General features: G+C 40.1%; 1 protein-coding gene across 2 annotated transcripts in view; it reads left to right on the plus strand.

Moving 5' to 3' along the window:
* GNAL (G protein subunit alpha L) overlaps positions 1-24,672 on the plus strand; it is a 204,679-nt gene that overhangs the window by 59,555 nt on the left and 120,452 nt on the right. Inside the window, exons 1-4 of one of the 2 annotated variants that reach the window (XM_054191802.1) lie at positions 15,612-15,832; positions 16,234-16,306; positions 17,155-17,209; positions 17,393-17,512. In XM_054191802.1, coding sequence (XP_054047777.1) covers positions 15,694-15,832; positions 16,234-16,306; positions 17,155-17,209; positions 17,393-17,512 — 387 coding nt within the window. In that variant the 5' untranslated portion in view covers positions 15,612-15,693. Of the gene's footprint in view, positions 1-15,611; positions 15,833-16,233; positions 16,307-17,154; positions 17,210-17,392; positions 17,513-24,672 lie in introns of those variants that run through there. The other variant, XM_054191801.1, reaches the window with a different exon arrangement.

Below are 24,672 nucleotides of genomic sequence, written 5' to 3' on the forward strand. Positions count from 1 at the left end.
GAAGGCATCTATAAGAATTAGAGAATGTAATCTTTCATAAAATGGTAGGTTAGTCCTGACAATGAGACTTGGAAAGCAAGTAAAAGAGATCAGGGCGCAGAAAGAAAAGGGAAAGAAAGGGTATTGCTTAATGTGCTTACTTCCTATTCTAAAGATAGCTAGCTAGATAAAAATGTCAGTGGCATTATGGAGTAATTGTAGACCAGGATGTATTCAGTTTGCTCCAGCTGCTTGACCTTGCCTAGCTGTTGACTGAACTGAAACATGCCATGTTGTGATCAGCACATTCTGTGGGAAGTTACCTGAACGCCCATCGGTGTTGCTGTTGGTTTTGCGGGCTGTTGTGCTGAACCCTGTTTGCTGCAGATTTTTCAAGCTCAAAGCAAAACTGTGCCATGTGCCCAGCTCTGTCGTGCCTCTCAGAACACATGGATACTCACACTGGAGTAATTCGTGTTTGGGCCGTCCGACCCATCAGGAGCTAATGATCAAAACTGGAGCGCGGCTGCTGTTCCAGCAAGCAGCCCAGTGAGGGTACAGCTTCTCCATGCAGGTCATCTAATCACTGGGCTGTCATTTTACAGGACAGCCAGTCTGGCTAAACTTTGCTGACTTTGAGTAGCTTGAACCTAGGTTTTCTGACATTTTCATGTAGATAACAGAGATCCTTCTCTTTGTGCCACCATCTTCACCCCCAAAAAGGGAATATCAAAGAGTGAAGTCCATCTTGCCCACTGAAACTGCATGACAAAACCCGCGGTAATTGCAGGTGGATTCCAATAACTCAAACATATTAACAGATTCTGTGAACGTAAGATCTTAATTTTGTGTTTGATAGCATTTCCTTGTGTGTTATCATAGGTCTGAGTACTCTTTAAAGGTGTATCTGTCTTCTTGCTTGCAGGATTTTTGAGGACATGTATATCTGCTCTGTAAGTGGGTCAGCATGCAGACAATTTTTTTTAATGCAACAAGTTATGGAAGTTGGGATCAACAGTGAAGAAGACCTCAAAAAATAGCTGGAAAAGTAAAAGTAACAAAAATGCAAAATGAAATAGGGGGTAGAGCTGTATAATGGTAGCTTGGCTCTTGTCCTAAGAAAACGTATTTGGTCATGGAGAAAGCAAAACACACATGCCCAAAAATTAAAAGTGGAAAGTATGCCATGCACAGTCAGTTAAGAAACCTGTGTTGGAAAAAGAAATTATTGTCTTGAGTGATTATTCAGAGAGAATTAAAGTTTTGTTTTCATCAAGATGAATGTGAATTTATGTGGAAGTCATATATGAGAGAAAGATGTATGTCAAGTCTCTGTTGTGAATTGTTGCCAGAGGTCGGAAGAGACATTGTGGACTATGAATGAATTGAAAAATATTGCCAGTGGAGCATCTGAAAACAATTGTGGGGTTCCACAGGATTCTCGTAGACATAACAAATTTGGCTTCCCTGGTACTGAACCACTGTGAAAACTGAAGGTCTTGTGATGTTTGTCAATACATTTTGTTGATCACTTTTAACATATGACTTCTGGATTTCAAACACAATGCCACCTATAAGAAGTTGCTCAGAAGTGACTAGAATTTAAGTTTTGGTTCTTACAAAGTTCTGCGAAACTCTGGACTATATTTTTAGAAAGAATACTGCAATAAGCTTTATCTGAAATGCCCTGCTGTAGATGAGAAGTACCCACAGGCATATGAATATCCCATCAATTGACTGCTGTTCCCTGATTTGTGCTGATTACCATATTTTTAATGGCCCCATCCTTATTTTAAAGTGAAATCTGACTGAAAATACTCAGCAGTTACTGAGCAAATACAGTGATCATCTAGAAATGTTTTCATTGTCTGTTTTACAGCATTTCAGATACACAGGTGAGTGCCTTTCAGGTACCTTGATAATGTACATTGTAACTTAATTGCAGCACTCTACAATGATCTTTTCAAAGTTTCAAGCTGATATTTATCTGAAGTTGTTTAGCTTGGGCATATGCATTGCTCTGTTCACTTTCTAGAAATATGTACAGATTTTTAATGCAGTATCTTGCATTTTGATGAAAGATTCAATCATTTAGAGAAAAAATATCGTAACTATGACCAAGCAAACTTTGTAGGCCTTGGATCCTGAGGCAATTTCTGGTACATTCATCAGACCACAAAAATTTAACCAGTGAAGGTAAGTATTCTGTCAGCATTAGAGTGGTGGTGAGTCCATGATAAAGTTGATGGATTGGTTGTCAATCAACTGGATGGATTGATTACTTTCAGTGAAGTTTCTTGAACATTGCTAGGCTCCCAGAAAAGATGGTAATCAGTACTAGGCTGCTGCCATCATGAAAACACTTTTTTGATCTACAGCACTTCCCTGAGTTTCTCTCCTAAAAAGCAGTGCTGTGACTTTGGGCTGGATGAGTTGTCCTGCTGCACCACCCTGGGCAGGAACTACAGGGCTAATCTCCGAGTTTTCATAGAATCATAGAATGGTTTAGGTTGGATGGGACCTTAAAGATCATCGAGTTCCAACCCCCTGCCATGGGCAGGGACACCTCCCACTAGACCAGGTTGCTCAAAGCCCCATCCAGCCTGGCCTTGAACACTTCCAGGATGGGGCCTCAACAGCTTCCCTGGGCAACCTGTTCCAGTGTTTCACCACCCTCATAATGAAAAATTTCTTCCTAATATCTAATCTAAATCTCCTCTTTTCCAGTTTGAAGCCAGTACCTCTCATCTTATCACTACATGCCCTTGTAAGAAGTCCCTCTCCAGCTTTCTTGTAGGTGCCCTTCAGATACTGGAAAGCTGCTGTAAGGTCTCCCTGGAGCCTTCTCTTCTCCAGGCTGAACAACCCCAACGCTCTCAGCCTGTCTTCATAGGAGAGGTGCTTCCGCCCTCTGATCATCTTCGTGGCCCTCCTCTGGACCCGCCCCAACAGGTCCATGTCCTTCTTATGTTGGTGGCTCCAGCAGGTCAGTCCAGGTCAGTCCGAAGAACTGTGTTCAGTTTAGCTTTCTGATGAAGTAACTTTTAAGGGCTCGGTTTTCCTCTGATCTTTTAATTTCTTAATTTAAAACTCACAAGGTAATTATTTCTGAACCCATGTACAATTTATGCCACCAGTGCGATGGAGAAACATGCACTCACACATGGGACAGGCGCACGGACAGAGGAAAAGTTTGTTGGTGGTGGGGTTTTCTTTTGGGAGAGAGAGGAGATGAAGGTGTTGACAGAAAGAAGGAATAATCCTAAAAGTACAGGAAACAGACCCATAAGAGGTAAATTCATAGCAAAAGACAGAAAATTCGTGTGTGTGTGTTGTCAGTAACAAACCGACAACACACCTGCTACCTTAGAGTTCTACTTACATAATTCTACGTGGAGAAAGGGGAAGCTGTTATCTGCTGCCTACTTTTCATCTTTATTTTAAGGGAAATTCAGGCTTACCTGAGTGTGTTGATAGGTAAATGCTAATTTTCATAAGTATTGGCATCAGTGCACATAAGGCATTTTATTCAAATTGTACTAACTTGTGCTTGGCGGTAGAATCTGGGAAGCAGGCGTTATGTCAGACTCTAAAAGGTCAAGGTGCCAGCTTTTGAAAAAAATAATGTATTGTCATGATCCCTGTAGTAAAGAGATACAGGGTAATTTAAAGTTGAAGCGTTTTTCTTCCAGTGGCTCCCTGCGCCTTTGTGAAGCATCACTGAAGCTGGGGTTGTTTCATGAGATTTAGGGGTATGAGTTGCTTGCCCGTGTGGAATTTCTCGTTGCCTGAGGTCATTGGATGGCTTATTGACCAAGTTGAACAGCACTGTATTGAAAGAACTGTTCCTTTTTAAGCAAAGAAAAGCATTAGAGTGTACCAACATTAACTTCTTTTCTCAAAAAAAAGGTGGATTCATTAATACTAAAAGTGATTGATCGTGAGCAGAGGTGCTAAACTGCATGCAAAAGTTCTTCTCATAGCAAAACTTGCTGGTCACTAGCTCTGCACCTTTACTTTCCAAGTTATTAACACATCACTAAGAATACACTAATTTCGGCTTGCTGCCATGCAATGCAGTTGCGCAGCTGTATTTCCTGCTAGTAACCTTTATTTCCATTTCACAGTGATTCTGACTATTAGATCTCTAGATGAACTCATCTTGAATCCATTTATAGTCTATGAAGAGAAATAAGCATTTTAAGCATTGAATTTATTAGATAATAACATAATAATTTTTGTAATTCTTAGATTTTAAACATCTGCATTAGAATGAGATACGTTGCACCCCACATTTGATTTATTAGATTAGCTTGACATCTGGTAAGAAACTGGGCTGTAGACATCGGCGTTTAGCCAGATGAATTGCATTACAAGATTCGGTCCTTTTGACTGCAGTTGGTTAAAATTGTTATTGATGGCAGAGTTTTGCATAATGTGTACAGTTTTAACTCTTAGTGGACATAACATGGTGTCTTTACTATGCACAATTACAGCAGATTTTCTGTGTGGCCTATATCAGAGGTTTCTCTTCTCATCATGATATGATATTAACGCCTAAAATGTTCAAGTGAGAAGATTCCAAGCATAAGGTGGGAATATGTAATAATGGTATTTAAATCCGGTGTCAAGGTTTTCATGTATCAAGTAAATAAATAAAATGAAATTAAAAAAATACCATACTATTTGGAATAGAGCAAGCTGTAAAAAGATTTACATTATTTTGATATTATATATAAGTAATATAGCATGGATTTGTTTAGCTTATAAGTAATCCAAGTACTTCCAGAGTATTGGTCGGTGTAAAGAATGACTTTTTAAGTTGTCATCATGATTTCGATAACAATTAGAAAAGTCATCTTCTATGATTTATTTCTTAAAATCTGATAGTATAATTCAAAACCAAAGAAATTAAGTCCCTTACTTAATAGGTATGTAGTATCTGTGTTTTTATGTCTGTCAATATTTTGAATTTTTGAAGAGCAGCCTATCCATTCAGTATATTCCAAAAAGGCACAGAAAAGAAGGATTACTACACATTCAAGGAGTTCTTGGCAGCAACATGCCGTAAATGTAAACTCCAACATTATGTAATGTAAGTTGTACACTAATGCTAATTCAGATTTCTGTAGGCAATTGAAATTAGCAACAGTCCACAGGAAGGGAAACACTGAATTTGGCACTGTTGGAAGTATTTTGCCACAGCATCAGATTTTTTTATGTTAATCTTTGGTTGTGTGCTCTCTACAGTTCATAGAAGACAGCCACGAGCTCACATTATAAATCACATAAAATTTTGGAGACAATGTATGGAAAGTAACCAAGTTAAACTTGAAAATGTGGGCCCTTGACTGAGTGGCTTCTTTTTCTCCTTTCTAGTAACCTTCTTGCACAGCACAGAGAAATAACCTGGCCGTTCAGAAAGCTGTAAATAGCAGAGAGGGTAACTTGGGCTGGGGAAGCAGTATGGTAAAGGCATGAAGGGAGCCTGAGGAGATTCACAGATTAGCGGGGAGGCTATTGTTTGCTGACACAATAGAAGGAACAGGCTCCGAAAGGTGCGTGGACGCCTGCCATCTTCTGCCTCCTTTCCCTCTGCCGGGCGGGACTTCCACAGTAGAAACAGCAGCTCGCTGCGGTGAGGTGGAAGCATGAGGAAAGGGACCTCTCCATCCCTGCATCCCCTCTGTCCCGTCGGGCGGTTGTGTTGCTCTCTGAGATAGACTGGTTTGGGTATTGCTGTTGTTTTCTGCAGTCGTGCTCTTAACAGAGACAGGCTCTTGTGGCAGCTCGAAACTCAGTTTTTTTCTTGTCTCATCTACACGTGGCTCATTGCATCTCAAGACAGAATTATTAAATTAAGTGAAAAGGTTGGGATTGTATTATATTAAATATTTTTCTCTAGTCAAGGGAACCTTCTCTTTTACTTCTCCGGAAAGCAACGGTATGCCTTTCATTTCTGTCAGGCAAAACCAGTGTCCCTCACCCATGGTTGTGGATAAAACATTGCCCGCAGTGGCCCTTGCAGCGTGCTTGCTGTGGTAGAAAGCTGCAGCCCTTGTGGCCCAGAGTGACAAGGCAAGCCACAGCGTGCTGCGTGCTTTGCCTGGTCATTACAGGCAACCACAGGGATCCCTGGTCTGTTAAATCCTGCTCCTCCTAGTCTCCTTCTCTGATACCAGCTTGTCCTTTCTTACCATCTTCATCCCTCTTCTTGGTACCTGGGCCAGTGTGTGGTCATTTTTCTTGAATGGAAGTGAGCGATGTTGATCATGTTTTCCATTAATTCCCATGAGTATAATATTAATACTTCTCCTTACATGAGGGGTACCTCATTTGATATGTTCTGGACCTCCGTTTGTTGAGGTGTTTGGGTTTTTTTTCCTTTTGTTTTGCTTTGTTTTGTTTTCACGGTGCCATGGTTTAACCCCAGCTGGCAACGAAGACCATGCAGCCACCCCCCCTACCCTCCAGAAGGGTGGGGAGAAGAGGGAGAAAAGGAGGAGAAAGGGAAAAGGAAAAAAAAAACAACTTGTAGGCTGAGATAAAGACAGTTTAATAGAAAAATATCAGAAAAGGAAAATAAAAATAATAATAACAATAATATAATGACACAAGTCACTCTTACCTCTCCCTCTGACAGCTCATGGTCATTCTGAGGTGAAACATATCCAGAAATTAAGCTTTCAAAGGGGAGGACTCTATGACGCTATACACATGCAGAGAAGCTGCATCTGAGATGCACAAGCAACTCAAATTTGGGCATTTGCTATCCTTTTCATCATTTGTTTTTGCAGCCTCAATAAAATTATGTTAAAATGAATGACATCATAGAATAAACTTCTGTCATGTGTTATGTGCCTTTTACAGATGTAATTCTTGAGTCTCTCTGAATGTACAGCTGTCCATTCCTAAACACACTATAAATTGTTCTATGCACCACAAGCATTTGAATGGTACAGAGAAGTTTTAACATAGCTTAATGTAAGTCATTTACATGTTCAGACAGAGCATCCTTGTGTGTATTCTTCCAAGCGCTTTTCTTTGTATACAGCGTTACGCTGGTTTGTATTTCTGGTAAATGTTTTGCAGGGCTAACCTATTAATAGCTGGTTTTCTCTACATGAGCAGGCAGCATCCTAAGCTGTCTAAAGGTTAAGAACAGATTTGTCAATGAAAATTTATAGTGGTTATTTTTATTTAAATCAAGTGTTCTCAATTAGTGTTCGTGTAAAAGAACAATGTAAAAGAATACAATAGTCATAATGTATCTAATGATGCTTTAGTGGCAGATAATGATCATATCTTTATTAGTGGTAGTAATTGTGATGACAGCCTTGCTGACAGGTTAAGCCATTCCTTACGACAATAGCTTTTGTGCTGTTGCATCAGGATCAGAAATGCAGTTCCTGAAGATTTGCATATTGTGAAGAATAGGCTGCAAAGACATGGAGGCACAATCTTGTCATTGTGGTTAGCGATGTGGGTGGCAGATTGCTGTAGCTGATTCTGAGCAGGAAGAGCTTGCATACGGGTAGGTTTAAAGGCCTTTAAAAGTTTTAGGATTGGTGGGCAAATTGGTTGGGTAGGTGAGGGTTGTTGCAAGTTGTTAAATACTCCAAGCAGCTATAAGCTTTTTAAAACCCTCTCAATGTTTTAAAACATATAATGCAGTGCTTGAACAGCTGCGTTAGGTGAGATTGCTGGATTAGACCACTTTTGCACTTGTGCTATTGCTGACCTCAGACACTGCTGTGATAGTTCTGCATAGTGTTGCGCTACGTCATTCGGACATTAGCTAAGATTTAAAATTTCAAGGAGGTTACAAGGCAGTAAGCTAGAATGGTTCTCCTAAAAAAAAAAAAAAAAAAAAAAAAAAGGAAATAAAAAGTACCTGTAATTACACAGGTTGGTATGGTAACATGACACCATTGTTGATCTAGCTGAAACTTTAAACCCAGAGAAAATGTTGCCGTATTTTAGGAAGTTTTCACACATTATGCATTTTTATTTTAAAAACAAACTTTTTCTTTCACAAAGTATGTGAGAAAATACAGATTCCTCAGTAACTTACTATTTTTAAGTGACTTGTTACAAAATGTCTGCAAGTTCTCTGGACTTTTCAGCCTTTCCCCCTTCTACTTTGTGCACACATTGATGTTTTTATCACTTTTCATCCCAAGTGAAATGATCCTGTGAGATTTCATCCATACTCATGATCCTTAGGATAAATTAAACAAATATTTGCTCCAAAAAATCTAACCCATGTTATACAAACAGCCCAGTGGGCACTGGAAAAATCTTCTGCTTTTTAGTAAAATAGGTTCAATAAAATCATATGTATTTGAATTTCATTAACTCATGCTATAAGGTTCCATAAGAATAGCACTGTAATTTTGAGACGAGCAAGGAATAGGATAAATTAATAAGAAAATAGAAGAAAAGGAGAATAGAGCGAGTGGACTTATTTCCCAGGAAATGGTCACACTATGTTTATAATTGTTTTTCCCCTCTCCTGCATAGGTATGCAGACAGAATAGTCATCTCTGTAAGTAAGCTATCTGCTTAGTCTTCTTATCTACCATTTTATCTGTCCAGAGAAATAAATAAATTCAAGTTGTGAAAGCATAGAAGTTTAATTACAACGTAAACCTGGTTTTGTAAAGAACCAGTTGGGTCAACAAGTAATCTCTTCAATTATGAGCAACCACGTGATAGCTGTTTAATCCAAAAGATTATCTGCTTTGCGCATATATACCACAAAAATACCTACAGGAAACTTAAGATCTGTACCACAAAAGGCCAGGCTGAATGTGACAATTATTTGTTACAAGCAGATGTATAGGTTAAGAAAAGGTAGGTGAATGAGGAGAAAAACACTGTGTGGTTGGTTATTCAGTAAGTTTTGATGTTTTATCTGGATTTGCTAGTGCAGACTCATGCAGTCAAGCAAAAGCTGTATTTCTGCAATAAATATTATTGATATAAATCAGGGTGTGAGAGTGTGTGAGGCTACACACATCTTGGCAACATCATTTCCTGAAGCCAATTTTTACTGATTACTCTTGTGTCTAGTTGGGATATGAATTTACCAGTGCTCCTGGGTACTGGGATTGTATTAATATGCACTCACTGGCTGCAGTTATAGAATTCCTTTATTCATGTCAAGGTAGTTGTGTTTATTTGTAAAAATTTTCTGTTGAGGGACACCATTGACCATTACTGCAGGCACTCAGAAGAATTAGAGCATAATTTTGAGCTTGAATGCCAATAACTTAACTACGTACATATTTCCTTTTTTTTTTTTTTTTTTTTTTTTGAAAATCAGCCATTTGCTGGGATAGCTAAGACTTAATTCCTCAAGTAGAGGAGTTAAACAACAGTGAAAAAACTGAAGAGTATCTGTACATTTACATTAAGACGGGGGGTGATTCAAGCACAAGTAAATCACCGATCAGGTGTGTTTGTGGTGATTGTAGAGACAATCTAGCTCAGCAGAATGTTGTCTAATGAATAGGGGTGGAGGCGGGCATGTTGTGGCTGCGAGTGTTTTGCTGAGACGCGTGCCTCGGAGTTAAAGGTGAGGTTAAGGCACATCTCACATATGTTCCACGTCTCACAAGTTTTATTTTCCCCAGTTTTAAATTCCTATCCAAATAGGAGATAGCGATAGTCGACCTGAGCGTTTACTATTAAATGTGCAATTCTATATGACGTACAAAACTCTTTCTAAACTGCAGATAAGTGATTTGGCTTCGCTGTTAACCACTGTGCAAGGTGTTGGTCAGCATGTTGTAGAGAATACAGGACGTGTCTCCTGTATAGATTTTTCCCCCTGTTTTTTTAGTGTAGCAAATACATCTATAATTCTAGCTGACTTCTTTATTTATTGATGAATTAACACTCTATATTAGGTTGATATTAGCATGTTTTGCCTAGCTTTTATTTAAATCTATTCAATCTTGAGGACTCTCGTAAACAACTGATCAGAACTAATTCTCCGTTGCCTTAAAATATGAATGTATTGTTTTGTGTATTCAATTTAAGAGGGCAAGGTGGGGTGGAGGGGTGGGTGTTTGGAGTGCCCGGCCAAATGAAACTCCCCATAAAACGGGGTACGGTCAGAAAAGTGCCTCCTGTTTTGCTAACAATGTAACGGATGCCGTAACAGAGTCTTGCAAAGTCATCAGAAGAGGGGTTGTCCTTTTGCTTATTGCAAAAGCACCCGTGTCACTTTGTTTCACAGTGTTATTTGATTGTAACATGTAGGAATATTTAAACCACAGGAGGTTACTTGGGCTTTTAAACCTTATTAGCACCATACTGGACTTATGTTAGTTTAAATCAGCAATTTCTGCCTCTGGTACTGACAGATGGATGTGTGTGCAGTGCTGCCATGCGAGGCTCTCTTCATAGAAAGGGATTTCTAGTCAGAAAAGACAAGTAATAAACATGTGAATTATCTTACCAGTGAGGACCTGCATGGAAACCTTGAGCTGATGGGGTTGGCCAGAGCAGAAATTCTCCTTTCCCTTGGCTTCCTTGTGGGACATGGATGAGGAATAACTAGCTTGGATAGAGAATAACTGTCGTGAATGAAAGAGGATTGTCTTTTTGAACACAGGCATACTGCAAATCCGCTTTTCACCTGATGCTTTTCCGCTCAGGCTTCCCAGGAGCATCTGGCTCCTTCTTGGAGCTAATCTTCCCCTTCACAAATGCTTTCTCAGGGCAAAAAGCTATTGTCGTCAATTCCGTGGGCTGCTTTCTGCAGTTTTTCTCTGGAAAACTTTTCTTTCTCTTCAGGCCCTATTACCTTTAGTCCATAGTTTTCTACCGCATCACTTCACCTGCTTTCTCCCTTTGGCTGCTGGCCTGTGCCTCACAGAGATGGGGCGGGTTGTGGTTTGTGGGAGAGGAGCAGGCGAGGGATAGGTTGGCTTGTCAGGTGAGTTACATGGTGACAGCTGCCAAGTAAAGGAGTATGGCATGGGAATGGGGACAGCAGACTGAGTCAGGGAGCTTTGCTGTGCCCCTCAGCATTGCGTGACCCTCTCCTACATCAGTGAGTTTGTCCTTAATCCACGGATGTGAAGGTGATTCGGGCTCAAGGCTGCAGGCACCGTGGAAATGCATACCTCACCTTCGCTGGCATCTCTCACATCCAGCTTCTTAAAACAGAAGAGCTCCTTTGAAAATTCTTTTAGTGACTTTTTTGAGGTCATGGGTTTAAACAAAAAGATAAAGGTTAGATTTTTTACCGTGACATGCACTTCTCTGCAAAGCATGTGCTGAGTATTTTCTAGACCCTTAGTCAGTATTTTTAATACAGTCAGAGTCGTAATTTTTTTGTTCCTGGTTCATGTATCTTATAAAAATCCAAATGTAGCCTTCCAGGGATTGTGTACTTTTGTGTTAATATTTGATGTCTGCAGGGAGACAAACTTACAAAGAATTTATTACCAGAGAGAGAGAATTATTTTTCTTGAATACCTATGCGAATACCGTTTTATTTTTCTCTTTTCAGACCATGGTTTGATGATGAGGTGGAGTAAAAAAACACGGGTACCAGTGAGTTGCACATCCTGATGTGCAGCGATGAGCTACATGAAAAAGAGAGGTCAGTGAGGAGAAGCAGGTCAAGTCACCACAGTGTTACCCACCTCATGCAATGCTCATACTTGAGGATGGCAACAGCAGAGAGTCCAGAGACCCCTGTGAAAGCTGAGGCAGGAAGAATGGCAAGCAGGAAGAATCTCTTCCAGTTGCTTAGCTCCACCCTAAGCTTTTGTTTACATCCGTCTTTCCATTTGCTGATTTTTTGAGCAACAGAACCAAAGCCACAGTAGAGGCTGTGTAAAGGGAAGGTGCGTCTGCAAAGGGTCTGCAGGGTTTCTGTAGAGAAACTTTGTCTACCTAACATTTGCAAGAAAAAGCTGTGCATCAGTCCTGCTCTAGATTAGAGGGGCAAGGAGCAACCGGGTCTTAGGAGCTGCATCTGTAGGAGCTCCCCATTAATTCTCACGGGGGTTTTGTCCCTCCTTAGCCCAAATAGAATGGGCGTGAGAAACAAGACTGGGACTTCGTGGCAGTGGTGGACACCCAGTATGTCTGTTTCCTTGAACTTAGCTTGGCTGGGTTGTCAGTTCTCTTCTGTTCAGGAACGCAAATGACTTGGGGTCCCCGACATTCAGCCTGAGGCTCACAAACACATGCAGCCTGAAGTGGGAACTTGCAAAGGAAAGTGGGAAATAAAGGTATCTCCCATTTCCCTCCAGGAGGACTTATGCTGCATTGCCTGGTTTCACAATGGGACAACACCAAGTTTGAGCACGAAGCAGAAGATGAATCTTATCTTTGCACACACCTACCCACTCAGTGTGTATTTATATTTATATATATGTGCATATACAAATAGATGTATGTATACATAAGTTGCCTGATCTGATGGGGCAGAAGCAGTGGGAAATACCTCATTTTCAAGAGGACCAGGAACTTCAGGAGGATGCCATGTTGCTTGCCCAGGAAGAGAGGGGAAGAGCAGGAAGAATCTCCTTTCCCTTGACCAGGACTTTGGTTTTACTCACATGTACGATTTGTACTAGAAGCTGGTTTGGTAAAGCTGAAACCTTTTATAGAGGCAGGTATTTGGATTATGCTCACAGTTTAGGTTTATCTGTGTGCAGGGGAGACATATATTCATGTGATTTCTCTCTGGAAAAAAAAAAAACACTTGCTGTATCCAAAAGAGGTGAAAGCTTCTCTTGTGTTTATTATTGCTTCTAGGATTTTGTAGATGTGTCAGGGTAAGAGCTGCATTTGGGAAAAGCAAAGGGAGGGTTGGGAATATAATTACAGCCAAAAGTTCTTTCTGGGCACAGGTTGCTTGTGCGTGTCATTCTTGAACTGTGTGATCTTTTCTCAGGAGGAAGAGACCCAAAAGGGTCATGAGGTTTTTCCAGGGGGAGAGAGGAAATGAGAAACACTTTCCCTCTTTTGGAGAAAGGTAAAAGCAGGATATACCAGGATCCTGTCAAATCCTATTTATTGGCACTGAGCCTTTTCAAAGCTGGGAACAAATCTGCACCAAAAATCCCAATGTTAGAACGTGCAGGAAGAAAAGTGCTGAGGAGAGGAGGGGGAGAAACAAGTCAGATTTAGCTCCTAGGACCAACTCACACTAGCCAGATTTGGGACCTAGATCCCAAACTGAGGTATTTACATAGGAAATAAATATGGCTGTGCACATCTTGTGCATCGTAAATTATGGCTTCTGACACTGAAGAACTATGAAAATCCAGACGCAGTTAGTGATTTCTAGCCAAGCCGGTTCAGTTTTGAGCCCTCATAGGGCTGCAGCAGAGAGCAAATGTGACTGCTCTTCACAAAAGCTGTTCATTGTGTATCCCATGCCTGACAGCCTCCAAAAACACTAGTCACCCTGAATTGGGCTTCCAAACCTGAGGTGGTTTTTGCCCCTCCAGACAGGAAAATGTCAATAGGATAAGAACACTCTGTCCTAAAAAATGCAGTTCAGTAATGCTTAAAAATGTATTTTTTGGCCTGGCAGTTCCTGTCAATTTTATCTGTAGTGTGTCTGCTCCCTACCCCCCCCACCCCCTCGCCTGCGTAAGAAGGAAGATACAGCTTCCAGAGTCTAGATCAAGCAGTACCATAAAAACACGTATCTGGCACTTGAATTCAGTAGTCTCCTGAAAACTCCACGTACCCAACCACAGGTGGAGCGGTACCAGTTTCTTCTCTGGCTCCTGCCCTTTTCACTTTCCTGCAGTGTGCGCTCAAAGTAGACAGTACCAGTTCCTCTTCCTTGATCCAGCACTTCCCACCTGAATGAGAGAGCAATTGAGAAAACCTAAATCCTTCTCCTTGTAAAACCTAGTTTCTTTTTGCCACATGCTTCTCAACACTTTTTAGATAAAAATGATACTTTGTTTGATTGAAGTTGATGGCAATCTCTCTTCGATTTTAGTCAGGACCGGGATTTTGCACACATACGTAGCTATCAGAATACTAATTTTTCAATGATCTGTCTTCTAAAGTCTGGGGGGAATAATAATATTTGGAGATAAAGGCTGAAAATATCTTGGGACTTCAGAGGTGTCATGTCGGTCCTTCTTTTCCTGCTCTTCTGCCTCAGTGAATTGGGGATCACATTTGAGCAGTGTGGCGGGTGGTCTCCGCGCAGTGGAAGTTTGGGAAGAGCGAGATGCTGGGCTGCTGCTTGTGCGCCAAGATGCAGGTTTGCAAGGCGAGAGGTTTAAAGCAAGAAGGAATACCTGTAATGTTGTCTAGCTTGATGTCTCATTTCAGGACTTAAAATGGAGGTAAAGAAAGGAACAAATATACGGTTTCTTGTGGAGATTTGCAGTGGTGGTATTAGCGTGTATGTTATCATGTTCGGATTGAACATTTTTGTGAGGTATTGGGAGAGCTTCATTTTCTTGTTCTGCTGATGCAGTTTGGACTGTTCAAAGGAAAAAAACCACCTATGTGCTGCTGTGACAACTTGTGGAAGGGGACACTTTGCTTATTAGCAAGCCAACGCGTGGCATTTGTGCGTATGCCTGCATTTTATATAGGTGTGCATATATATGTACGCAGCGTGCCCTCTTGGCAGACCCTCGCCGCTTTCCCGCCCGCTGGGGCCAGTCAGGATGGCAGCCATCACCTGTGGCAGCCTGGGATCTCCGACCCAGGAGTGCCAAACCGTCCTTCCCCTGGCCGCAGCCGGGCTCTTCCAGCACCGCCGAGGAATGCGGGGAGCGATCGGGATAACCCCCCGCCCGTCCCCCTCCATCCCAGGGCGCCGCGTCCCCCGCCGCAAGGCCGCAGGCCGGGGTCGGGGGCGGGGGGGTAGAGCCGGGGCCGGCTCCGCCGGGGCGAAGGGAAGGCGGCCGGGCCCAGAGGCCGCGGGTCCCGCCGAGACGATGCCAGATCCAGGTTTTCGCGGCAGCAGCGCTGCCGGGGCGCCAGGGCCGAGGCTGCCGGGCGGCGGCGGGGCGCGGTGCGGGGCGGCGGGGGGCGGCCCGGGGCGGGGGGGAGGTGCGAGCCCCTGCGAGTCGCCTGTGCGCGGCCCCGCAGGATCCAGGTAGATCGGTCCGGCTTTTACCTTTCTCCTTCGGCTTGCCTGGGCTGGTAGCCGGGGCTGTTTCCTGGTCTCGCAGAAAGAGGCAGTGCTGAGTTAGGAAGACAAAAATAGACCTTTACAGAGAAATATAGGGATTGTGTGTGCGCGGTGCGGGGAGGGAGCGAGAGGAGAGCGGCACCCGGCTGGTTTCCAGGAGGAGCCCCTTTCCTCCCTCTCCCTTGCATGTTAGGCATTTTCGCGCAGCTTTCTCTCCCCCCCCGCCCCCTCCCCGCCGGGGCACGGCCACCTCTGCCGCCCGCCCGCCGCATCGCTTCGGGGGAGCCAACCGACCCACCCCGCCGTGATCGGAAAGCGGCCAGAGACCATTTTATGTGAGCGAGCCGGGGCCGGGGGGGGGGGCAAAGAAGAGGAGAGAAACCGTCGCAGGGACACACGGATATAGAGACTTTGTCTTCTGCCTTTCCGCCCCTCCGCCCCGCACCCCCCCTTCCCCGATCCCCCTCACCCAACCCCCCCACCCCCCCCACCCCACCCCCCCACCCCAACCTTGTAAATACTAAAATCTGCAAAGGCAACGATTTGACATCCATCCTAAAGCAGCGGCTATGGGGTGTTTGGGCAACAGCAAAACGGAGGATCAGCGTATCGATGAGAAAGCGCAGCGAGAAGCCAACAAAAAAATAGAGAAGCAGTTGCAGAAAGAGAGGCTGGCTTATAAAGCGACACACCGCTTGCTCCTGCTGGGTAAGGAGGAAGGGGACAGAGGAGGGGGACGGGGAGAGGAGGGCGAGGAGGGGGGCATCTTGCCCCAGCCCGGCCCGGCCGGGCGGCGGGGGAAGCAGCGGCCGGGGGAGATGTTGTCTGCGCCTCAGGGAATGAAAAAAAAAAAATAAAAAAAAATTAAATAAAATGGTAGGGGTTGTTGGGTTGTTGTACCCAGCAGTATGCGAGACGTCCAGAGATTGAGCTCTCTGTGCCTGAGCCACATGGATGCGGACATGCGGAGAAGGAGGCTGCCGGAGGTGGGAGATGCTGTCGCGTCCGAGAAAAAAAAAAAAAAAAAAAAAAAAAACACCACCAAAAACCCACCCCAAAGCCTGAACCCGTGTATCACAATGTTCTCCCTCTTCTTCTTTCTCTTTTAGGGGCTGGTGAGTCAGGAAAAAGCACTATTGTGAAACAAATGCGAATCCTACATGTCAATGGATTTAATTCAGAGTAAGAATTACTGACACTTTGTGACTTATTTTGCGTTAAATTTTGGAAACAGGTTAACACACAGTAGGCTCGGAGGTTTCTCCCCTTGCCCCCTGCGTTTTGGTGGCTTGACACTGCGTTTTGGGGGAGGGAGGAGAGGAAGGGGAGCGAGAATAAGGAAATTACTGCTATTGTATATTTGCATGTTCTTCTTCTGGCTCCTTTACTGTATTTTACACTGTTGCTACTGCAGCGCTTGACAGGCCCCTGTGTAGCAACAACATGGCGACTACTTTTTACATAGAAGCAAATAACTAAATATTGCATCTGTCTGTAATATAAAAATACATGTCAGGTCATATTCAGGATGACAGCAGCTGCTGTTTTTCCGGTATTGGGGTTAGTGCAAAACTGAAACTAATTTTGCACGTTTGTTAGAAATAATTGTTTTCTGAGGCTACATCATTTTCTCTCTGAAGAACTCTTTGCCAGAAATTATTATTAATCCATAGCGTTAATTTTAGGTATCTGTTGGCCAATAACTACCTATTGTTAATTTAGAGCATGTTTACAGCATGCTGTAGAAATGAAAGAATGACTTCCAGTTCCATCAGGGGAGGCTTTGCAGATGTGGCTATGATTGTCTGATTTTAAAAAAATGTCAGGGATGAATGTGCATTGCTCTTCGTGCTATGCAAGAAAAGGCGTAAGGGGAAAAATAGATTTGTCTTGCTGTTCTTTCCAGTTAGTATGTTGTAATGATTAAAGAGCAGATAAACAAGCGATCAGTGAAAAAAAAAATTAAATGCAACTGACTGAACTGCTTTGGAAGAAAAAATCAAAGTGTTAATATTTCTGTTTTAATGCAGAGAAAAGAAACAGAAAATACTGGATATTCGGAAAAATGTTAAAGATGCGATTGTGGTAAGAACACACTTTATACTGTTCTTAAATGCTTGAGTGTACTGGAAATGACAAGGATTGTGCTCTCCAAGATTGTGCTGAGAGAAATCCCATTTTGCTGATCAGATTGGATTATCTTCTATTGATCCTGTATCCTAGATTTATCCAGATTAATGTGGGTTTTTTTGTTTTATCCAATTCTAGACTATAGTTTCAGCTATGAGCACTTTAATACCCCCAGTTCCGTTGGCCAACCCAGAAAACCAATTTCGAATGGACTACATCAAGAGTATAGCTCCTCTTTCTGACTTCGACTATACACAGGTAAGAACAGAAACCACTGATTTATTCTGCTTCAAGGGGGAATGTGTTGCTTCACTTTGATTTGCTGAAATGTAAGTTTTTACTTTTTGGAAGATGGTCATGGGAAGAGCTTACGCCAGTGTTACCACTAGGTTAACTTTCTTAAAATACTGTGGTGGTTGCACCTGTTTTAGTGGTGCAAGATTTTGTTGTTACCGATCTATTTGCTGCTGTTTGTAAATGCTGCTTCTGCATTTGGTTCTTCTCTTCAAAATTCCTGATATAATTATGCATGTTAACACTTCAAATAAGTTGTTGAAATTTGTTGAAAGCTGGTTTCCTACGTGGAATTAGATGCAGGATGTCGGTCTGAGGAGTTACAGTCTACCTACAGAAAAGGATATGAAAGGAAATAAAAGGATAGAGTGGCCCTAGTGGTATTTTCCACACTTGCCGCACTTCACAGTGGAAACTCACATAAACAGTGGTCAAGTAAGGTGGTTTGCTTCCTTATGTATTTATTGTAGTTGGCATGAGCAGTGGTTTACTTGTATGTAAACGTTGCCATCTTTTGATATGGAATCATTAGAAAATGAGGGATTTCTGTGTAGAGGCTACTCTTTTGCAGACAAATGAGAGATACCTTTTGGATTAACTTACACAGACATCTTATGTTTGATTATTTTTATCTTTTTAAGTTATTATTTATAGGAACATGCATGGAATGTTTCATATTTTATGCATGACATGAAAGCAAGTGCATAGACATTTTGAATATTATAAAGAACTTTATTTTTGCACTAGCACAGTTTTTAATTTGCTTTAAATGATATCAAGAGCAATTTGTTGTGGATACAGTAAGGACTAAAAAAATCTTCATTCATTGGCTAAATGATTGCGAGTTGTTCATGGTATCAATATTACCAAAGAAGCCATTTACAATAGAGTGTCTTTAGGTTATTATAGCTTCAGGGTGGAAGGGGGAGAAGGGGAAGAGTCGTTTCTTTATTATATGACTCATATTCTCTGGTGTGTGGTTTTGCCTCTGGTAAACCTACCACTTTGAAGGTTCAAGATAAAGAAAAAATATCAGACATCTTGTACAGTTAGAATTTAACACAGAATGCAGATGTTAAGAAAACGACTGCAAGGTACACCCACATATTGCATAATTGCTCAATTGGTAGATGTAAGTTGGTGAAAATGAGAAACTCTTTTTAGAAATGGAATGCGAGTTTGACATGAAATATTTGTCTTATGCAGGTACTGCAGTTCTGAGGCATTTGTTGCTCATTTTATGTGGGGGTTTTTTTGCTTGAATTTTGACCCCTATATGTTTGGCTAAAATAAGTGGTGGCATATATCCTTTGCAATTCTCTATAGTACATCTGGGTTTTTGAGTTTCTGGGATAAAAGAAAACTGGCTGCAGATATTTTTTTTTGTTGTTGTTTACAAAATTTCTCCTTTTTCACAGAAGCCGACTATATTTAGTCAAATTTGACTCACTGTTTGTGTTTTATAGAGGGGAAAACTTACTCTTCTTGGAGGGGAAAAAGAATAGGACCCAGTGGACTGTGAAACAAGTAATAATTCATTTGAAATCTCCATTCAAAGTCCATTTTGGTTTAAAATAAAAAAAAATAACAACTCTGTTTTTTAATTAAGCAGGATTTCTGACAATACCATCACATTATTTGTAAGAGTCTCAAATAATAGTCCTATTTAAAAAAAATTGTTAGAATCTTAAAAAAAGAAGAAAAATCTTGTGCTGGTTTAGAAGTAAATATATTTTATGTGTCGCTTTTGTCTTTTCTCTCCTGTTTTCTTCGCTGCTCAATTCGTGGGTTCGTAAATATTTGTTAAAGGCATAGTCTGGCTAATTTTTAAATTTTTTTTGGTTTAGTATGTTCTTTTTCTCCAGGAAGATGTATGAGCAAGACAGATTGAAAAAAAATGTGCTATTGTGCTTCAGGGCTTGGTTCTACTCCGGTTTAAGTCAATGATAACTTAAAGTAAAATTACATTTCCAGCTGAAATAACTTTTGACCCATTTAATATTTTTGGATAAGGACAAATATAAAAATAAATACTTGGATAGTAATCAGTTACGCATCCTTTCCTAAGCATTGCTGATTCCCTAATTAATATCTGATGTATGGAATAAGGCCTTCTGAGCCAGAGAAACCAATACAGTTATTTAGTAGTAGACATTAGGGACTTGCGGTTCTATCATCCATACTTAAAAACAGTTGTAAAGGAAAAAATGCAGACTTAAGCAGCGCTCAGGTGTTGCCTCTGGGGTAAATTTTGGCACATTCTAAAACTTGACGAAGGTTACCCTTCTTCCTTTGAATGAGGGAAGAGGCAATTTTAGAGTTTTTGACAATATGGATGGTAATGAGCTGTTAAAAGACGTAGCCCTTAGTGTTGCAATATGAATTACAGATGTGTTGTTTTTTGGATTATGTTAGCCATGTAATCTTTGTCATAAAAAGTGGTGAAAATGCATTTCAAATACATGACATGCAAAATGTGGGAAAATGACTGTACTGTATCATGAGTCTTTAAAGAGAGATCTCCGATAGAATGCAAAACCTTCACTGATGGCACAGTATGGCCAACTCTAATGAGGCACTAATTTAAATATATTTGTGACTTATTGGGTATGCTTGGATATGCATTCTTAAATTGCATACAAATTAACTAATACGCATTTAATTATGAAAATTGTCCTTTAAAATAAGTGGATTTGAAAGTACCGATTTCCTGTGGGTGAAATCATACTTTCATTGCAATTTATGACTGAAATTCCAAGAACTTGAGTAAGGATGGGATTCACATTTAGACTCAGATCTGTATTTTGGGGTTTTGTTTGGTTTTTTTTTTAATTACACGGCTCTCTACGAAATGTAAGCAGAACATCTTACTTAGTAGTGATGCAAATTTTAAAACAAATGGGCTTCTCTTTGCAGCCTTTTAACATTCCTTTAAGAGTCTCTGCAGTGCCCCCCCAATTGTTTTACTTCCTTTTAAAAAATTATTCTTTACTTTGGTTTAGTTACACTAACTTGGTGATTTATCTAGTTAATAAAAAAAATAATCAAGTGTTTCTTGATTTCTTTTATAATTTTTATGTTGCCTTTCATTACTTTTATAAAAAGACTGTGCAAATCTTACAAAAAATTTCCTGGGTGACTAGTGCGGTCTAATTCTATAAATCACAAGATTTAAGGCTGGAGTTTTTACAAAGTTAATAAATGTGAATAAGGCAAGTGTCCACTGTAGTTTCTTCCCCGAAGTCGTGAAAGGAATAAAGATAAATTTTCATCTGAGACTAGTTTAGGCGTTATCTTCACTCCATATTCCAGGGTGGAAGCAGCAGAAGGGCTTTAAAACTTAAATGGAAGCACACAGGCTATATCGGAAAGGATTTTTTATTATTTTTGGCAAAGTGTTGATTGATATTTGCTAAAGTTAACAGGAATTGACCTGCGCCATTTTTAATCCTTTATTGATGGGGATTTATTTTGTCCTTTGTGAATCAGAGTGAACATATTAAGGGCATATTATGCTGGTAGCTGTGGAAAAACATGGTGTATTATGTAAGCGTGTGTTTACACAAGTTCAGTTGTCTTTATTAAAGTATTTGAGTTTTGTGGGCACTACAAAGCTGCTCAGTGCATAATTCCTTTACCCTTTGTCTTCCTCAAAGATGTAGGCAAATGAAGTTGCTTTTCATAATGTATGTCTTGGATCGAGCTCATCCGATCAGTTATGTGTAGGTATATAGCAGGTAGTCAATTAGCTACCACCAACCTATGTAGTCAAATGTTTGGCTATACGAATCAGTTACCAGTAAATGTGAATCATTTGCTTAATAGAGAACATGTAAACACTTCATGCAGGTTTTGGGGAGCGGGGAGGGTTTTCAAAAGATTTGTTTTCCTTTGCTAAGAATGTTTTAGAGAGGCAAAGTGTTTCGTTGAACCTTCATAAAACAGTGAATTGTGCAAATGTAGTCCCTTGTGCTGATTTTAGAATGTGAGTTTTAAAAATATTTTTTAAAGCTATTTTATCAATCAGGCAAGCTCTTTAATTTAGCTCTTAAAAGTGAAATGTTAATGTCAGCATTGACAGGAAAACTGCTTTTGGTTAATCTAATCTGTGGTTCGCTCTACATTTTCAGATACTGCACTTTGAGTTAAGTTTGATGACTTTAATTTTCCGCCACATTTTCTTCTCAAAAATCAGGACTTTGTATTCGTAATGTAAAAACACAAGGAAGAAAGAAAAATATTTTGGGTCAGAATTTGAAGTTACGCAGACTTTCGTTGGGCATTTGAAATTTTTATTAGACCTGGTATTCAAATTCAAACGTGGTCATGCCTGGTGATGGCTGTTTTTCATGGTGTGTGTCTCAGTGTTTGAAGTAACTGGGTATCTTGCTCAAGTGAAGTGTATCGCTGGGCTGTAGAAAATCTTTATCCTAAATAAACATGTAAATAAAAGACTGAAAGCATGATAAGTATGGTTCATACATGGTTAAACTTGCCTGGGTTGTGCAGTTAATGCTGTGACTTTAATATCCTATTTGACCACAACGTGTTTTAAGTTTCCCTGTAATATGTACTTGATGTAGCCCAAAGGAGTTACAGAATAGCATCATCTTACTTTTTTTGATTTTCAAATAACTTGCAGTATTTCCATGTTTCTCAGGAGTGTGAAAATGTACTATGTTTTACATGAAAATATCATAAAAGAAAAGAGGGAATATAAAAGAACAGCAGGAATATGGTGAATATTGCCACTCCAATGGCTTCACTTGATTTTTCTTTCTATCTAGATTTTTACTTCAGAGCTTTGCATACCATTTTGAGTAAAATGAATGGCCACAAGCTTTTATAATTACCTGTGATCGTGATATTTAATGTTACCACAGTGTCAAGTCAAAATTAACTTTCGATCAATTAGACTTTAAAAAATTAAGTCATTTGCCTTTTTTGTGGTCTAAGATGCACACGGGTGGTTCTTCGTTTGTTCTTATTTCGCAAACGGGGAAAGGATCTGGAAGGCCAGATAACGATTAATTTGTATAGGTCCAACAACATTATTACTGCCTTGAATTAATAACATTTGAAAAACTAATGAAGAAGGCTGTCAGAGAGGACAGCTGAAAATGCTGCGCATGCTAATGTAGTTGTTGGCAACTCTTTAGTCTTCACACGAAGGTTAAAATTGTCAAGAGGAATGGTATTGAAAAGTAGTGGATATTGGGGAGAAGTAGCAATTAATAACAGATGAAATTTCTTTGTTGTGATGGCACATGGTTTTATGCTCTACACTAACTATTAATTAACAGCAGATACTGAAGTTGAGCTTTTTTCGTGTTAAGAGCAGATTCTGATGATGCCCAGCAGTACCTTTCCTTCTGTATGAAATACCTGTTTGTATACAGATGCAGCCTAAGCGTGTCTGGTTTTCATTAAATCAGCAAGCTGCGTCCCTAATACTCTGATTAGTCACTGTTAAAGTAGAAAATTATAAACATTTTATGTGTGAGATCAAGAATATACTTCAATGTTATGTGTTATTTTGTTCTTACTCTTATTTTCTGTGAGCATTAAGTTTGCTGTTGATGGATCAGTCAATCCAGAAGTGCCTTCAGAAATAGCAGGCATTGTGTTAACTGTGTATGTAAAACTAGAAATGGGATTATACTGCAAATAAGTATGGGGCAATTTGGGGGAAAAAAAGAAATGAAAAAAAAAACAACCAACCAAACAAAACCCCCCAAAATGCAACAACAAGAAAAAAAAGAAAAAAAAAACCACCAAACAAAAAGAATCAACCCCCCGAACTTCTCAAATTGATAATATATACTGGAACTGTAAAAGTATAAAATTCCACCATGGTTTTCTTTAATTCCTTTATTTTAATTCTTTAATACGTACTCTGATTTTACTGAAAACACAACTGGGGTTAAAATTGGAGCGGTTTGTGTGAAGTACAGCTCTTCTGTGAGGCTCAGGATTTCTTGCTTAAAATACACGGTTTGTGGTTGAGGGATGCTTGCTTTAGGATGGAGGAATTCCTTATGTTCAAGCATAAAGTAAGGGTTTTGCTTCAGTGAAGCACTACTCCGTTTTACGAAAGTGTAACAACATATTTCTTCCTCCCCTTGTTCCAAACTCATTGAACCACAACTGTTAACAGTTCATACCAATGATAAGTAAATAATTAAATTTGTTTCTGAGAAAAGAATCTTGGGGATATACTTAGGCCCCCAGCAATTAACAGTAGAAACACTGAGATTGGGAGCCATGGGAACTCCAATGCACAATTACAAGCGATCCACAGCTAACAAATATAAGATACACTCATATAAAAATGAAAAAAGACATATTAATTACTGTGTTTGTTTCCTATCTCAATATTTTTAAGAACAGATTCAACTTTGAAATATACAGAAAAAGTTCACCTTTCCCACATACATTTGTCTGTCTTAGAATATATTTTTGCATAGCTTACAATGTAAAAGAATGAATTTCAGTCTGAAAAGACAATTATTTGAAAATGTCTTATGAACAATGCTGCTTATGAATCAAGTGCAGTGTTACATTCAATATTACGTCATCGTGGTAACACCAAATTAAATGTTTGCTATCTTATGTTGTGAATCTGATTTCCCAGATAGTAGAGTGGTATTCACACTTTAACCGGCCTGCCTTATTTATTATCATCACACAACATGGAGACTTTCACTGTGAAACTGGAAAGATGCTATCATTTATTATTACTGCTAACTAAAACTTAAATTAATTCCGTAGTCTCCAAAATTGTTGACATTTACTGGTATTACTTCAAGTTTTCTACCTATGAATACAAATTAGTTGGAGGTTTTTTGAAAGTCAAGCCAGCATCCAGTCAAATACTGTAAATTAATAATAATAAATGTCATGTTCTGTCTTTTTTTTGCTATAATTCTAGCTGAAAACTTCATATACTTCTATTGCACTTTACAAGGATAAAAATATTTTTTATATCTAAATTTGGATATTTGATTTGATGGCAACGGGAAGACTAATAACTTGAATTATCATTTTAAGTAGGAGTGACTGATTTTCCTCACGGAACCAAAAATGTATTACAGGATTATTTATGAGCTTTAGAATATTTTTTT

This window comes from Rissa tridactyla, chromosome 2 (assembly GCF_028500815.1).
Source record: "Rissa tridactyla isolate bRisTri1 chromosome 2, bRisTri1.patW.cur.20221130, whole genome shotgun sequence".
NCBI classification, from domain to species: Eukaryota; Metazoa; Chordata; class Aves; order Charadriiformes; family Laridae; genus Rissa; species Rissa tridactyla.